The 17,706-nt window shown below is 37.0% G+C and overlaps 1 protein-coding gene across 1 annotated transcript in view; it reads left to right on the forward strand.

The window, feature by feature from the left end:
• Window positions 1-15,187, forward strand: part of DHX15 (DEAH-box helicase 15) — a 61,610-nt gene extending 46,423 nt beyond the window's left edge. The window contains exons 8-14 of the mRNA XM_042984848.1: window positions 633-782; window positions 1,184-1,292; window positions 2,030-2,221; window positions 5,109-5,231; window positions 10,534-10,724; window positions 12,966-13,135; window positions 14,616-15,187. Of these exons, the coding sequence (XP_042840782.1) occupies window positions 633-782; window positions 1,184-1,292; window positions 2,030-2,221; window positions 5,109-5,231; window positions 10,534-10,724; window positions 12,966-13,135; window positions 14,616-14,733 (1,053 nt within the window). The 3' untranslated portion in view covers window positions 14,734-15,187. The remainder of the gene's footprint in view (window positions 1-632; window positions 783-1,183; window positions 1,293-2,029; window positions 2,222-5,108; window positions 5,232-10,533; window positions 10,725-12,965; window positions 13,136-14,615) is intronic.
• Window positions 15,188-17,706: the final 2,519 nt, after the last annotated feature.

Raw genomic sequence — 17,706 nt, forward strand, 5'->3', positions numbered from 1 at the left:
ACTGTGAACATCAGGTGTTGAAATTGACAGGTTCTTTTCAGGCGAAAGCTTTCAGCGCTGTTTGTCCACTATATTAAAGCAAGATAAAACTGGTAGAACTGAAATTATTTTATTTATTAATTTTTTTTAACTTATTTTTGAGAGGCAGAGACAGAGCATGAGTGGGGGAGGGGCAGAGAGAGAGAGAGAGAGAGAGAGAGAGAGACACAGACATAGAATATGAAGCAGGCTCCAGCCTCTGAGCTGTCAGCACAGACCCTGACGTGGGGCTTGAACTCACGAACTGTGAGATCATGACCTGAGCTAAAGTCGGATGCTTAACCGACTGAGCTACCCAGGTGCCTGAACTGAAATTATTTTAAATTCGGAAGAAAAAGATGATGTAATCTCTGTGTATAAGAGCCTTTTCATCTTAGCTTGAGTCTTCAGAATGATAGAGTCAGAATATCTGAAAGAAAGTTAAGGCACAGGATGACTCTTTCTCAGTTTCCATTTCAGTGTGATTTACAGCCTTCATTAATACTACTTTGTTTATTGTGGGTTTAGCTGTGGACTTTGTATACTTTATGTTAGATTACAGTTCTGTGTTTAACTGAAGAAAAAAATTCTGAACGTTATTTCCATTCCAATAGGTGTACAATCCTCGTATCAGAGTTGAGTCCCTTTTGGTGACAGCCATTAGTAAAGCTTCAGCTCAACAGAGGGCTGGTCGAGCTGGGCGTACCAGACCTGGGAAATGCTTCAGACTTTATACCGAGAAAGCTTACAAAACAGAAATGCAGGTAAGGGGGTTTGCTGTATACTTACTATGTGTTTGGAAGGTTAAGTTGAACTTGTTACCAGAAGAAAATTGTTTTATTTACCTCATCCTGCCCTTTGGCACCCTTACCTCCTTACTTTTTCCCCGAGAGAGATTTATGGTGTAATCTACCAGTATAGCTCTCTGTTAACAGTTGCAAGTTGAAGTGAACAGCAGCAGAAACACTTTGAACCTTATAAAGCTAGTTTCACAGAATCTGATCCCTTTCGGGTATGTTCCACATGTATTTTTCTCCTGTGATCAGTGGTTTAGAAGTAATGCCAAAGTAAATAGCCAAAGAGGCAGAGAACAGATATGTTTTGTTTTCTGGAGCAAGAGGATTAAGGCATGTTTAACAGAATAAACATTTTTGTTTTTTGCTAGGATAACACCTATCCTGAGATTTTGCGTTCTAATTTAGGATCAGTAGTGTTACAGTTGAAGAAGCTTGGTATTGATGATTTGGTGCATTTTGACTTTATGGATCCACCAGGTATGAATCCTCAAAGCGTATTTTAGCAAATGTTGTAACCAGAATTCACTAGTTCTGCATTGTATTCTTTACCCACATGCACAGACGCACATAACACCCCCTTTTTTTCTTCTGTGTGCATCCAGAGAAGTCTTGTATATTAGGATTAAAACTAAGGAAGTGATAATTATATGAGAAAATTTTTCTTAATTGTTTTCTTTCCTTGGAATAACTAAATTATTCTCGGAATTATTGATTGCATAGGAAAATGAGAACTTTCCTTATTTTTTTTATTTGAGAGGAAGAGCGAGCGTGTGTGTGTGGGGGGGGGGCATGGGTCAGGGAGAGGGGCAGAGTGAGAGAGAGAGAAAGAGAAAGAATCCCAAGTAGGCTTTTCGCTCAGCACGGGGGCTGATGCAGGGCTTGATCCCACAACCCTGTGATCACGGCCTGAGCCGAATCAAGAGTCGGATGCTGAGCTGATTGAGCCACCCAGGCACCTCTGTTTCTAATTTTATTTTTGTGAACAATTATTTAATTTACTTAGGAAGATGACAGTTTTATCTCCTGTGCAGGGAAATTTTGCAAGTTTATATGATTCATAGTTTGCTAGATCTCTGTAACTGAATTTGATGACAGGTTGAGTTTTGAGTTTGGTCCACTGTAGAATGAAAAATGAGATTGCTTGTAATAGTTTGTACTTTATCACATTTTTGCTTATTAAGGCAGTTTGTTTAATAGATTGCCTTTTCCCCCAGCTCCGGAAACTCTGATGAGAGCCCTAGAACTTTTGAATTACCTGGCTGCTTTAAATGATGATGGAGATCTGACCGAATTGGGATCCATGATGGCAGAGTTTCCTCTAGACCCACAGCTCGCTAAAATGGTTATTGCAAGTTGTGACTACAACTGTTCTAATGAGGTCCTATCTATTACTGCTATGTTGTCAGGTAATAGAGGGAAAGGAACTAAACAAAGCCCAGCTCTTCACAGTTTGGGTGGACTTCACATTTGGTTTTGTTTTTTAATATTTAGCATGATAGCGGATTTTATAGATGGTTTTGAGGAACTCATTTTGTTTCCTAAATACCTTGTAAATAGCTTTATAAAGACATAATATTTACAAAAGTAAAGTAATTCGTTGTGCACGAAATATAGTAAAAACATTGGCTCTCTTGAGTGCAGTAAAATTGCAGTAAGGGAAGAGTACGTCTGAACACAGTTGTAACTGACTTTGATAGGTCCGTCAGTTTTGCGGTTTATTACTGAAAGCACGAGAAGAACCTGTTCTAGTACTTGGCACTGTTAAGTGAGCCTGAGACAAACCCAGACAACTGTCCTTAAATTGAGCTTTTCTAGTGGCAGTCAAACAAAACATGAATTTTAAACTTAGTATCAAATAAATAGAAGTAGTAATGTATAATTTTAGGCTTAGAATCTAATCTGATAATTCTTTTACAGTGGCAGAAAGCACTTGATCAAAGAAATATACCTAAAAGATAAACTTGCTAATTTTGGAAATTAGAGCATTAAGCTGAACAAATCATGCTGTTTTTAGTGGCAGTAAAACATAGTCCACGAATGAACTACAACTTGGAAATTAGATTTTCCAAAAAGAAGAAATACGGCTCGTTACTGTTCACTGATGCTCACAGCTAAAAATAGAAGACATCTTACGTTTTTACTGATGGTCAAAGTATTCTATACTACTGGTTCCAGTACTGGGGAGAATGACTTCCAGTTTCAGAGTGGTTTATTAGTCTTAATTACAAACTTAATGCCTCAAATGATTCAAAATCTTACATGGAATTAAAGGATAAATTTAAAAGATTTCTAAATATAGCAATTTTGGCTTAGTTTAGATGTATGGTATGTTTTAATGGTGTGACTTTTTTTATTTAAGAACTAGCTAAAATGTTTTTTTGCAGAGTTATGACTGATCAGACTCAGAGCAGATGGGCAGGGCAGTATCGAATCATTTTAATAAAATTGTAGTCTCACTTGCGGAGGTGGTGGTAGGTTGTTGTCTGCCTTTCTTACATGTTTTTGTTAGATGCTCCCAGTTGTACTTCCACAGGATTTTAGTTTGTAGAGAAAGTGTGGGGCAAGAGTTAACAGACTGTTTGTGTATTTATTTGTTATCTGCTCGGTTTTTATTCTTCCAGTTTCTCTATCAGGCATTCTATATAATTACCATCGAGTGAGTCTAGATTATTAGGCTTTTAAAACAACTGGTCATTGTGACACAGTTGAAATCTTCCAACTGTATCTTTTACTTGTAATAAGGAGCTCTGCAAAACGTAGGGGTTTGTTAGCATATCAAGAAAATGGACATTTATGTGTAGCAGTCATTAAGCATGACGCTTTTGGGGGGACAATGTTAAAGGGTGAGGAAGAAGTCATGGAACAAAAAGTTTGCCCAGCGTATAATGCTTTGATTTTCATTTAAATAGTTTTTGAGGTTTTCAGGTCCTGATGTAAATAATGCAAATCAAGGGCCTTATAGGGTGCTACTTATTCCCACTGTTAATTCTGGGAGCTAGTTCTCATTAACTTTCACATCTTTGAGAGGTTTCTGTACTTTTACGTATTACCTTGCTTCAGTTACATTAAGCAAGACATTTAATTATTACCTATTGTGATCATGTGTCATTGTCTCTCTTGGCTTCTTTGGTATCTTTTTAAAGGGGAAACTGTATGGGAAAGTAAATTGATACTGTATTTGATCTTGTTGTTGGTTATTCCCATTATCTTCTATCTGGACTGATCATTTATACTTTTTTATATTGACAAGGTTTTAAGAGCTTTAAAAAAATGTGTTGACAAAAGTCCCAAGCTGTTAAGTATTTTTATTTTCATATTGCTTTTATGACTATGGAATTGCTAAAGTGAATTAAGGAAAGTTGTATTTTAAAAATGTAGTGCACGCTTTGTAACAACTTAAAAATTTATGTGAAATAACATCAAGGCTCTAAACAAATACTGTAGTTACATATTTTGATGACCCTTGAAATAATGACTGTTTCAGACTAATTGTCAACTTTTTAAATACTGGATTTTGCTTTTTATGTTGAGGTTTTGATTCAAATAACAGTTTTTTTTTTTTTTTTTTAAACTTGGGACGTCATTCTCTGATCTTTTTATTAAAATGCTGGAAAACTAGGCTGAATCTCCCCAGCCTTTTTGAATTTTCTTAATTCAAAGGCGGTTTAACCTTCCACCACTACTGCTATCCTCAAAACCCAAGATTTCATGATATTTTTTATGTTTACATATGCTTCTGCTCACCGGTGCTAATAGTGATACCCACCAGTTGATAACAGCCACGGCACTAGGGAAAAAATTACAGTAGAAACGTGCCAATAGATCGGTTAGAAAGTTGTTTTTAGCCCTGCAGGGGGCAAATAGAGCTTCGTAACTTCCCTAGGCACTCGGTGGATTCGACGGATGGCCTTTTGAAAAATTACATTTAGCTTAAAGGCTATTGACACCATAATTCTGGTTATTGGTAGAGCTATCGGCACTGGTTTTTGAACTAAGTTGAGCTTTCTATCTCTAGTATCTTGATGGCCTTCAGAATAGCTGTTTTGATGCCTACTTTTAGATCTAGTTAAAATAATCAGGTACTCTGTAGCTTTGAAACCCTCTTGTCTTACAGATGTGGTTAGGTGTTGATGTACCAAATCAAGGTAGTAAACAGTCCAAGATGCAGTTGGAGGCCATCCTGCCCTGCCCTATGCTCTGTGAACTGACCTAGCTAGGCCTTGTTCCTCTATCTGTGAATGCGTGACTCATCGATATGGGCGTTTGTGTTGGGCCCATACCAACCTTGTTTAGTCCCACAGTGTTTTGTTCGCCCCACGGAGGCCAAGAAAGCCGCAGATGAAGCCAAGATGAGATTTGCCCACATAGATGGAGATCATCTGACACTGCTGAACGTCTACCACGCTTTTAAACAAAGTAAGTGTAAATTAGATTGAAGGCACTCTTTTGTCTAAATGTCACTTGCAGCGCATAAGATGTTTCTTCATCTCACTTTCATTTATTATCCGTGACAACTTTACATTAGAAACCCAGAGGTACTTTAGGAAAAACTCCTGACTAGCATTTAAAATAGAAATTGTCTGTCTTTTTCAAAGTTGTTTGCACTTGTAATCAGGGGGAAAGCACCGATTATAGAAAGCTGGAAAATACAGGACAGTAAACACAAAATATCAGTATAAAATTTACTACTAACACAGACATTTTATATACTTTCTTTTACTGTTTATTTTCATACCGTTTGTATTTTTGTAATTTTGTATTATTTATAGAATCTTTACTGCTTAATAATTTTACTAATAAATAGCTCTTAAATAAATATAAAACTGCCAAAACAGAAGACTGGGCTGCAGATGTGAACGATCATTCTCAGGTACAAGTGGTCTATAAGCGGAAGGAAAAGTCAACTTTACTTGCAGAGTTCAAGAAGAGCCATTATTATTGAGAGGTACCATTTTCTCACCTATAAAATTGGTTACAGAAAGGAGGTTATAGAAAAATAGCTCTCAGGTGTGTAGGAGTAGGTTTAGTGGAACAGTCCTACACTGAGGTGGGAATAGAAGTTGATGTTGTCTTTATGAAAAGCAGATTTTATGTTATCAAGAACCTTAACAAGTTCATACCGTTTGACCCAGAAATAATCTATGCAATTATCTTGCAGTATCCTGTGGACACAGATATAGTTAATGACTTCACCTCAGAATTATTTATGATAGTAAAAAAAAAAGGGGGGGGGACTACCTAAATTGCCCACGAGTAGAAAGATAGTTCAGTGATTTATGCTATAGCCACATGGTAAAGTGTTGTTCTAACTTTAAATCATGTTTTCAGAGAGTATTTAGTGACGTGAAAAACATTTTCCAGTTGTTTGAAAACAAGGAAATGCGGTAATCAAGTTACTGCCTGATACTGTTGTTGGAATCGGCCATTTATAAAAATTAGAAAGTTAAAGAAAAAAATGCAGAAAAAACTGAAACAGGTTGTGAAAATGTTTGATATGTATGTATCAGTTTACCTGTTGGGTGACACGCAGTCAAAGAATGGTAGCTTTACATCATCACCCTTTACCAAAACTGGGGTTCACAATCACTGTTGAGTCTGTGTTTTCTGCTGTTAAGAAAATGGTTCCCTAATTTATAGCCTTGATAAATTTTTCACCTCTGGTTTTCTTTGCAACTCATTGTTATCTCATAAAAATCTCTGTATACGCCTAAAATAGTGTGTTGATTTTGGCACATCTCCTTTGGGGTGGGGGTGAATTTATTTATGTCAGAGTCTAAAAGTGCTGGAGAGCCCGTGAGTGGAGCAAAGAGCAGAGCTGCCAGAGTCCTGCACGTCTGTGCAGGTAGGAGTTGACTAGAATTGATAAATAATCTGTTTAAAAAAGGAAAAAAAAAAAAAAAAAGATGAAGACCAGAAGGCCAGTATACAGTTTACTTCAGAACATTTATCCCTCTCATGTGCAAAGTATTGATAATGCATCATGTTTAAAGATTTTATTCCGGGGGTAGGTCAGTCCAAGAAATACTCTGTATTCCTTTGTGTGTCGAAGTGTACCGTGGTGGTTGATGCTGGGCGACCACCAGACACGTAACCTGTGGACGCACTATGAGAAGAAGTGCGGGGGGGGGGGGGGGGAGGGCTTTGGAAAGGAAGGCTCCTGTCCCGTCAGAAGGAGCAGATTCATATCCATCTTGCCTCTCAAAATCTTTGGTATCATTAAGATACTGTTTCAAGTGAGATTTAAAAGATGTCTAAAGGAGCAGCACGGGTTTTTACCGTATGGTCTCACAAGACATTTGAATGTTCTTTTAAATTAGGAGATTGTGTTATTTTGTTCTTTAAGTTTTGATAATTGGCACAGCAGTCAGCGTATTTGGATTTCATAATTCGCTCTGAAAATAAAGTTTAGGGCGCCTGGGTGGCTCAGTCGGTTAAGCATCCGACTTCAGCTCAGGTCATGATCTCATGGTTCGTGAGTTCGAGTCCCACATTGGGCTCTGTGCTGACAGCTCAGAGCCTGGAACCTCCTTTGGATTCTGTCACTCTCTCCCTCTGTCTCTGACCCTTCCCTACTCTCTCTCTCTCTCTCTCTCTCTCTAAAAAATAAATAAACATTAAAAAAAATTAAAGTTTGGATTGATAATAGAACTATGCATTTGGATTTTAAATATGAATGTAATAATTCAGAAGTTTAATACTTCAAATGATAAAATTACTAAATAATGCTTATCTTTACATGTTGGCGGTTGGGGGCTTTCTATGAAAATATTGTACAGTAGGTATCTATGAAAGTTTTATCCTACCTTTTTTTTTTTTTTTTTTTTTTAATTTTCCATTTCGAGAGAGTGAGTGAGTGAGCACTTGTGGGGGAGGGGCAGAGAGAGAGAATCCCAAGCGGGCTCTGGAGGGTCAACACAGAGCCCAGCATGTGGGTGGAACTCAAGAACCATGACATCATGACCTGAGTAGAAATCAAGAGTGGAACCCTTTACTGACTGAGCCACTCAGGCTACCCGCCCCCCCGCCCTCCCCCTCAGTATGATTAGTGGAGGGAGTATCGTGAGTGAGTGGTAGCATTCCACTTAATTAGATACTTGATGCTTGTCTACTACATGCTTCTCACTGCCATAAGCTGTTGGGTGGTTTTAGACCTTTTGTTGTATATGCTGGTCTTAATAAATAAGGTCAAAGGCAACAGAATGACTGAACACTTGGTAAGTGTCTCCAAAGGATTCAGCCTTTAATTACTGACCTATTTTCAAATAAGGAGAGCCATTAAAAAAATAGTGTCAGACTTTGAGATCTCCTTATAATACTTGGACATTTCATATCCATTTGTTGAATTTGGAATATTTTCACTAGTTTTTAAATGATGCTATGTTTTAATTAAAACAAGTATGTTTGAACAATAGCAACTGTGTTTCAGGTATTAGTCAAGAGGAACCCTTTCATTACAGACGATGGTTGATTATACAGTGCAGCTAAAATTCATCTTAATACTGTTGAAATAGAAACAAGGGGATTTAAGTTAATTTGCAACACCTTGATTTCTGTATGTGTATATATGATTTCACTCTGAGATGATTGGATTTTAGATCTTAAAAGTAGCTTACTGGATTGGTAAGAAATTTGTAACTAGCATTATTTTAAGAATATGTTCCCATTTGTAGGTTTTATTTATCAAACTATTTCTCACGTATTTAGAAAATACAGATAGTATTTGTTTATTGACAACTTGAATTGCCATTTTGTTACCCTTTAGGGTATGAATTCTGAAATTTAGAACTCCAGAAAGCTATACTCGTGGGCAGAGTCTGCACATCAACTTCCCTTTTCAAAAGGCCCCCTTTTTTATTGTCTCAGTTTGGACATTACCATTGCTTTTCAGCTCAGTACATTACAGCAGCATAAGCAAGAATACCTCTAAAGCATACTTTCTTTGTCTTCTCTCTGGAAGATATTTGGTGCTTTGTTTAAATGTCAGTAAGTTCAGATGGATACTGCTTCTCATTCTAGATGGGTGAATTAATGGTCTTGAACACATCAGTTCTTCAATTGAAAGATCGTTTACTACCCCACCTACCCACCCACCCTTTCTGAATTGTGGCTGCATTTTGTAATGGGCAAACATTTATTAATATATTGGTTGTTTTTTGAAAAGCAATTAAGAAAATATTGTATGTTATAATTGGTAGAATCCTAGAACTAAGGAGAAAGGAAAGTGCCAAAGATTAATGTACATTACAGAAACGGTAGGAAGGATCAACAGTTTTGATTTTTAAGGAAACCCGCCCCCATTTCACAGTAACCCTCTTAGGTTTATTTATCAAAAGGCCTCTGAAGTAAATAATGAAGTTTTCCATTGTGACTCTCTGGGACATAAAAATGTCACTGTATAATATTTTCTATTATGCTGCAGTTTGAGCTCTTTGATTAGATGAGAAGACAGTGGATTGGTTGGAAGCTTGTCAAGGAGTCATCAGTGGAGAGATATCCCTTTGATAATAAATAAATACATGGATTGAAATTATTTGAAGTGTTCAGCTTTGTTTATTAATACTAATTAAGAAGCCTTGTTTATTAAACATGAGTGGGGATTCCAGACGTCCTTATAAACTATATCATTTGTATTTTAATTTTTTTTACTTCTATAATACAGCTCTTTATTTGATTGTAAGTTTTTATTTTAATTCCAGTTAGTTGACCTTGTTACATTAGTTCAGGTGCGTAATGTAGTGAATAATTCCAACACACCCGTACATCATCCTGTGCTCATCGCTGTTCATAGGGATACACACACCCCTATGTTTATAGCAACGTTACTTGACAGTAGCCAAGATACGGAAGCAGCCCAAGTGTCTGTCAGTTGATAAATGGATGAAGAAGAGGTCGTATATATACACAGTGGAATATTACTCAACCTGAAAAATGAGTGAAATCTTGTCTGCAACAACATGGACAGAGCTAGAGAGTGTAATGCTAAGTGAAAGAAGTTGGAGAAAGACAAAACCGTTAATGCTTTCTTTCACTCATGCAATTGAAGAAACAAAACAAATAAAGGAGAAAAAATAAGGGAGGGGCAGATCAAGCAACAGGCTCAATTAATTGAACAAATTGATGATTACCAGAGGGGAGGTGAGGGGGAATGAGTTAACAAGTAGGTGGTGGGGATTAAGGAGTGCGTTTATCACTCGAACTTTAGATCTTGTTTGGCCAACACCAAGAGGCACATGGGTTGCAGTGAAACTTCAAAACACTTCAGGTTTCACGGTAGTCACTTGAGTTCACTTTTATAACTTCTAAATTGTTTTTGGTAATCTTAATCTAAGGCTGTCTTCTCTTTGAAAATGAGAAAGACCTGGATGGCATTTTATCAAATTCCCTCAACTCAGTCTGTTAGACTGCATTAGAAACAACCAGGTGGATGTTCGTGGGTAAAATAACTTAATTCATTAAAAATAGCCTATTCAAAATCCGTTTATTCAAAGTCACAAAATCCACTAGCCAGAAACCTTAGTGCTGTTTCTGATTTTGCACTTCACTACAGATTTTTGGGAAAGTTGATAAAATTTTGATTTGTTTTTAACGCTGATGTGGGTAATTTTCCTTTTTGGATTACTTCGTTTACACTTAATAATGATTTGCCTTTTTAATTAGATAATATACCTATTTGGATGATTCATGTCCGCTTTCTTTCCCCCTCCCTCCAACTTTGTAGATCATGAATCGGTTCAGTGGTGTTATGACAACTTCATTAACTACAGGTCCCTGATGTCAGCAGATAATGTACGCCAGCAGCTGTCGAGAATTATGGACAGATTTAATTTGCCTCGTCGAAGTACTGACTTTACAAGCAGGGACTATTATATCAATATACGAAAAGCTTTGGTTACTGGGTATTTTATGCAGGTATGTGGATAATGCACGCATACATAGTTAAATGTTTACATAATATTGTTTGCTTTAACAGCCCTTTGAATCTCCTTTAAACACAAGGTAAAGAATGCCTCTGATTATTGATTTTAAATGTTACGTCCAGATTCTCGAATCAACTGGTAATGCTAAGAAATTTTAGGTGTCTAATGAGTAACAGATTAATTTGCTAAACAGCAAAGTCAGTAATCCGGTTACATAGAAATCAATTTGGAGTTAACTTTTTAATTACCCATCTTTTTTTTTTTTTTTTTTTTAATACCAAATGAGGTGCTAGCCATTTTCAGGTGGGATTAACGGTTTCTTCAATGTAAATTTCAATTCTTGGCTTTTGATAAACATATTGAAAAGTTTCTGTGACTAGATCTTAACTGGGGATGTATAAACAATGCTGAAGTGAGGCATTTTCTGTGTGGATCCAGAAGTAGAGTTCACTTTCCTCTCTGTAGAAACTAAAGACTCTAAAAGTCAAATACTCAGACAGCTGTACTTGATTCACAATGCTGTGGAGTGATTATTGGTATTTACAACTGAGAGACTTGGGTGCTGGGAAGAGACAAAAATGTTATTTTAAGTGATAAGATGAAAAGTAATTTAAAACGTTTCATTTAGTGTGAAGTGTAATATATATAGTGGGGACTCGACTAACTGAAGTACAGCTTGTCAGGTAAACATAGCGGACATTTATTTTAAGGGATTTAAAACAAATTATGTTTAAAAAAAAACTCTGTGGTTGTAAAATTGAAAACAAATCAATCCATTACTTGGGATTGGATTGATTTTAATTAATTATGTTTCCTGTCTCCTGGTGGTTTTCTCATTCTCTATTTTGGCTATGTCTATTAAGCAAGATGTGGCCTGCCTTAAGGCCAGATGAGCTGAATAAATAGAACGGACCCAAATGCACAAAATCAAAATAAGAATTGATTGGTGCATAGTCTGTAGTTGAAATCATAGTGACAGTAAGAACTTTTATTGTGACATCTTCCAAGATTGCGTGCTTATTAGAGTTAGGAAAATAATAGAGCTAGGTATGAAAATTCATTCTTCAGACTCTTTATTCTTCATATTTAATAGGTACTAGCATACAGTGGCTTCTTTTTGACATATTCTTAGATTTGCTTCTAATTCAGAAAAGATTGGCAAAGCCATATTCAAGCATAATGGGTTTCTAATTCTCTCAGGATTAAACTTTGTTAGAAACAGGGCATGCAGTATAGTACCTGGCACCTAGCAGGTGCTTAGTAAATATTTAGTGAAGGAAATGCAGTTCATTTTCTGTTATTTATTCAAAGTTATTCACGTCAATTATTCACACACATTCTTCATATTACTGTAGGTCTAGAATTTTAAAGGGTGTATCGTCTTCTGTTTCCGTGTTTGTTAATTAGTTATTACATAAGTGCCACCAATCGATATGTTTGATTATAGAGAGAAGTACAGGAAGGAATTACGTGCACCTTCCCCCCTCCATTCTTTTTCTTTTCTTTTCTTTTCTCTTCTCCCCTCCCCTCCTCTCCTCTCCTCTCTTTGTAGACTACCTTCTCTCTTCTCTTCTCCCCTCCCCTCCCCTCCTCTCTTTGTAGACTACCTTTTGCTTTTCACTCCTTTTTGCTTTCTTTGTCTCTTAATTGTGAATCTTCTAGTAATTGTTCATCTAATACACAGTTGTTACCTGGCACTAAAGAACCCTTTCTAGTCATTCTAAGGCAGGAAGGACCAGGTAGTGTATATATGAGGCTCTGTGGGCCCATGAGGTCACTGTTCACCTGCTCAGCTCTATCTGCCCTTGCAGTGCAAAAGCAGCCATGGGCAAATGAGTGTCCTTGGGTTCCAACCAGGCTGTACTTATGGACCCTGAAATTCAAATTACATAATTTTTACTTGTAATACAAGTACATAATTTACATAATGCAAATTACATAATTTTTACTTTTTAATTTTACATATCTCCTTACCCCACCCCCAATTATTTAAAGATGTATGAGCCATTTTTGGCCAATAGGCCTTACAGATGCAGGTGGTGAGTTGGATTTGGCCTGCGGTAGTTTGCTGTTCCCTGCTTTTATCAGGCAGTGATAAAATAAGTGTAACCATCGAATTAAAAGCAAAAGATGAGGCCTGCTTGTTCCTAATCCTGTGGGTAGCTTTTTACATGTTTGTTTTGTAACTGGCACATCAGAAGCATTGTATTAACTTATGGGGTTTTGGTTTCAGGTGGCACATTTAGAACGAACAGGGCATTACTTAACTGTGAAGGATAACCAGGTGGTTCAGTTGCATCCCTCTACTGTTCTTGACCACAAGCCTGAATGGGTGCTTTACAATGAGTTTGTTCTTACAACAAAGAATTACATCCGGACGTGTACGGATATCAAGCCAGAATGGTAAGCGACACCCTTTGTCCTAACAGAGTTTGTTAGTATTTTGCTCAGAATGCAGTCTGACTTCGTTGGCAGCAGTCTTGCCCTTCCTTTGATTCCGAGGAACTTGATGGTCTCATCAGCTCAGGATGTGTGCTCCATGTTTAGGTATGGGGCTTTCACCGAATGGTATGGTTGATCTCTCTCTTGTGATTTTGCTTTCCTAAGATGACAGAGGGATTGTTGGTATGGGTGTGGGCGGGATTTGCAGCCAAATACAAAATTACAGCTGACTAGCATCAAGGGTCTTTGGAGTCCTTCTCTTGCTGTTGTGATCGACTCAAGTCTCCTGGTACTGTCCTAGATATCAGTCAGTCTTTGTATTTTCTCTGTTCCATTATCATTAGCTCTGAATTATTGATGATTTATATGTTGATACTTTGGAAAGAGTTAAGCAAGCCTAAAAACCACACATCTCGTTGTAGCTTAGCATATTTGATTTGCAGTTTGTTATTGGAACTGATTGCCATCATTTTTTAAAGGTTTTTTTTTTTTTTAATGTTTATATATTTTTGAGAGACAGAGACAGACAGAGTGCAAGCAGGGGAGGAGCAGAGAGAGGGGGAGACACAGAATCCAAAGCAGGCTCCAGGCTCTGAGCTGTGAGCACGGAGCCCGATGCGGGGCTCGAACTCACGGACCGCGAGGTCATGACCTGAGCCGAAGTTGGACACTTAACCGACTGAGCCACCCAGGCGCCCCTGATTGTCATCATTTTAAGCAAAATTACCACCCTTCCCCTTTTGTGTGTTTGGCTTTTTATTTTGGTTAGTTGGTTGGTCGGTTTGCCAGAATCCGTTCTATAACTTAAGATAGGAGCCGTCAGCTGGGAATGGTGGGACTGAAAACACTTCTTTTAGTTGATGACACTTGCTGTGAGCCTGCTTTCTTTCCTACACAGATTTATCATGACTTCTGACACTTGTGTAGGACATTACCATTTTATCTTAAAGGCTTTGTTGAGAAAAAATTGTATGGCCAAACATTAAAAAAGATTCAGTCAAGGGAACTCTTTGGGGTATAGAGCTATATATTTATAGTTATTAAACTTTGAGAAGATCCAATCATTTGAATACCAAGATACTTCTCCTACAGAGCCTGTGTTACTCTAACCTTGGAGAGGTTGGTTAAAACGGTGTTCTAAAGTGAAGAGATTAGTGGTCTAATTTTCATATATTTGTATTAATGTAAAGAAAGGTTTTTAAAAGATTTTATCTCCAGGTTTTTTTTTTGTTTTTTTTTTAAGTCTATGGAAAGTCCAACATGCTAACTAAAATAAGGCATTTCTAAAAGTGGTGTTAGGCATTTGTAATTTTAATGTTGATTTGGGTTTGTAGATTTGCCTTTGTTCATCATTATATTAATGAGTAATTCCTATCCTACTAGCAACTCCAGTACTTTCATTAAATGTTAATTTGGTAATTTTTCCCCCCCTTCCGGACAGGTTGGTGAAAATTGCCCCTCAATATTATGACATGAGCAATTTCCCACAGTGTGAAGCAAAGAGACAGTTGGACCGCATCATTGCCAAACTTCAATCCAAGGAATATTCACAGTACTGAATTCAGTGCTTAGAACTGAAGTTATTCAGAGGACAGCTTTAAAAGATGAATGAACTCAAAAGTTCAAGTTGTGCTCTTCACGTTGGTTCAATAATGGCCTTTATTTGAAAGCTTTTTAATTTTTCTTTACAGTAAATATTCCATTCTGATTTCATAAATTAAACATTTATGCCTCCCTTTTGTGTTGACACTGTAGCTCATACTGGAAAAGTCGATCAATGTTTTGCAGTTTATTGAAAGTAGTTCTATATATAACAATGTTATAAGCATTTCTTTAGAAATGGTTGAAAATGCTTCTAAAATGTGATTATCGACCATGGTATGCATGATCGTTGTAATTGTTGACATTCCTTTTAGAAGTTGTGAAATGTTACAACTTGTGCTTATGTAGACACAATCTTCTGTCTCAGTACAGAGGCACTGACTTCAATAAAGTCTATTTATACTAATTTCAGCCAAAGCACTTTGATATCTTTGTTCTAGTCTCTTTATGGCTTCTTCTCAAGCATGGGGCTATTTTTTTAAATTGTAAGTATACCATGATTACATACTTAGCATCGGTCCACAATCTTTCCTACTTCCGTAGAGAAAGTAGTCATTAAAGCAGTATTTTCAAGAACATAGTGTGGCACTTTGTTAGGTTAATCAGGGTGTGGTCTAATGGGATAAAAGTATATGGTTTTCATTCACAAGGCAGAGTAATGAATAGCTTTCTCTGGTCTTAAAGTTTATTTCATAAGGCTGATTTTGCACCACATTTTTAGTAGATCTTTTCTATACAAGAGAAACACCCTAGCTTCTGAAACCAACATGTATTTGTATTAAGTAGATAGTAGGGAGTGATGTTATGTTACAGATCTTAGTCCATTTTACTAGAGTCTTGGTGTTGGATAGTTTATGCAGTCTACAAAGTAATTAGTGTGTTAAAATGTGAATTTGACTTTCCATTTCCTGTGACAGGCAGTAGACAAGTTAAAAACACCTTTTTAACAGCAAATGAGGTGTTTGGTGTGACCCATCAAAGGGCCTGTAATAAATCACTTCCTTTCACTTAAAGATTAAATACTGTACTCATTAATGTCTGGACTCCCGTCTTCTCTTCCTCCCTCTCTTTTACAAATATTTAAATGTTAAAGGGAATTTATAGGTGTGTGTAGTTGGAATTTAAATGTACCTTGAAGCATACATCTTAACGCAGTTTAAGGGAGTTAATTGGGCAGATTAGAATTTTTCAGGCTGTATACTTTTTAGTGTATAGGTAGCTGTTCTTAAACGATGCCGGTGGCTTAGAAGAGTTCAGATGCTTCTGGAAATGCCTCATGTTCTTTTCATGGAATAATTTACATGCTGAGATGATATTTTAGGTTACCCTAACAATTCTGCTTTAAGTATTGGCAACATTATCTGCTAGAATTTTTTTATTTTTATTTATTTATTTTTTTTTAGATTATGTTAAGAAAATCTGGGCACTTAGATTTGTTTCCCCTAAACCGGCACCTTTTGCCAAAGTATTATGTTGCATTTTTTTTTCAGTTGCATCTTCTTATAATGTGACCATCTATCTAGTTTTAAATAGATGTCAGTGTCGCGTATGTATTGTTTAATCTTGTGCTTTTTAAAATCCTAAATGAGACCATTAAGTTTTCTTCACGAGAAACTCAAGTTGCCATGCTGATGTAAAGAACGCAGGTTGGCGTTTGGCATAGTTTCTAGGAACAGCCAGTGCTCTTTACATCTTGGTAAATGATGAGTGTGCACTGGGAGTGGCTATGTGGAAACGGTAGCGCGAGCTGAGCTCTTTTTTATTCTGCCCTCATGCCCACCCCACTGTTCAGTTTTGCAAGCCCGGCCACATCTGACCAAAGCTGTGAGTCTTAAGCACTGATGTTATTCACAAAGGTGTGGCTCTTAAAATTGGTGTCCTTTAACCCATTTATTGTAGGCTTGCCAATTGGATACAAAAATGGTTACAATTTCCCTTGTTTACCTAGGTGGTTACAACTATCAAATGAATCCCCTCAGTGGTGTGGAACAAGAAAATTAAATGTAAAACGTTGTCCCTAATACTGCGAAAATCTTTCTTGATGATCTTGTTTTCTTGAAGAATTCTTGCCTCAAAATAGTGGAGCTGCTTTTTGTTGTGAATGTAGCATAAGAAAGGAAGGCCATCAGCAAGTAGAGATTTGGCAACAAGTTGAGGAAATGAACTCAACGTGGGGGAATAGGACGAAATACACCCCTCCAGTCACACTACTTAGCCAGAACCCCACAAAACAGAAAGCATATGACTTAGTCGTAGGATTTGAGGCTTGTAAGGTAACACAAACACCTTCAGATTCTCTTGTGCATAATTTTGATGGCTATCTCCTGTGTTCAGATACTTTAAAGAAAACCATTACTTTCGAAGACATCTTAATAGTTTGCTAGAAATGCTGAGTTAAAATTTCTTTCTCTGTGACTAATTGTTTCTATTTCTTGCTTTTAGAGCAAAGTTAGTTAAATAAGGATGTTTGTTTTACTGCATGATGCTATTTAGATACTTAACTTTGTCTTCTTTCTTTACTCTGATTTAGGCCGAAGAGCCTGTTTTCCCCTCTTCGGTATGGTTGCTAGATAATCCTGAATATTCCTGATTCTGCTAGGTATTCTTTGGATTGTAGTCAGTACTGTGGTCTCAACTGGGCAATAGCCAGTACTGTGGTCTCAACTGGAACTTGTATTTCTCAGGGGACCAGACATGACATCATTTTTGTTAATGCAGCTTATGATCACATTAACCGTTCAAACATCCGCCGCATACTTTTGGTTCATATTAATCTTACCGTAAATTTCAGGTCTCTAATTTTTATGTGATAGTTTGGCATGTGGCTCAGGGCCAAGAAAAGACCCTCACAGACCGTGGGCATTGATAATCTTCAGAGACCTCACCATCTAGTGAATTTAAAAATAAAGTTGACAGATTTGGTATGTACC

Source organism: Panthera tigris, chromosome B1 (assembly GCF_018350195.1).
Source record: "Panthera tigris isolate Pti1 chromosome B1, P.tigris_Pti1_mat1.1, whole genome shotgun sequence".
NCBI classification, from domain to species: domain Eukaryota; kingdom Metazoa; phylum Chordata; class Mammalia; order Carnivora; family Felidae; genus Panthera; species Panthera tigris.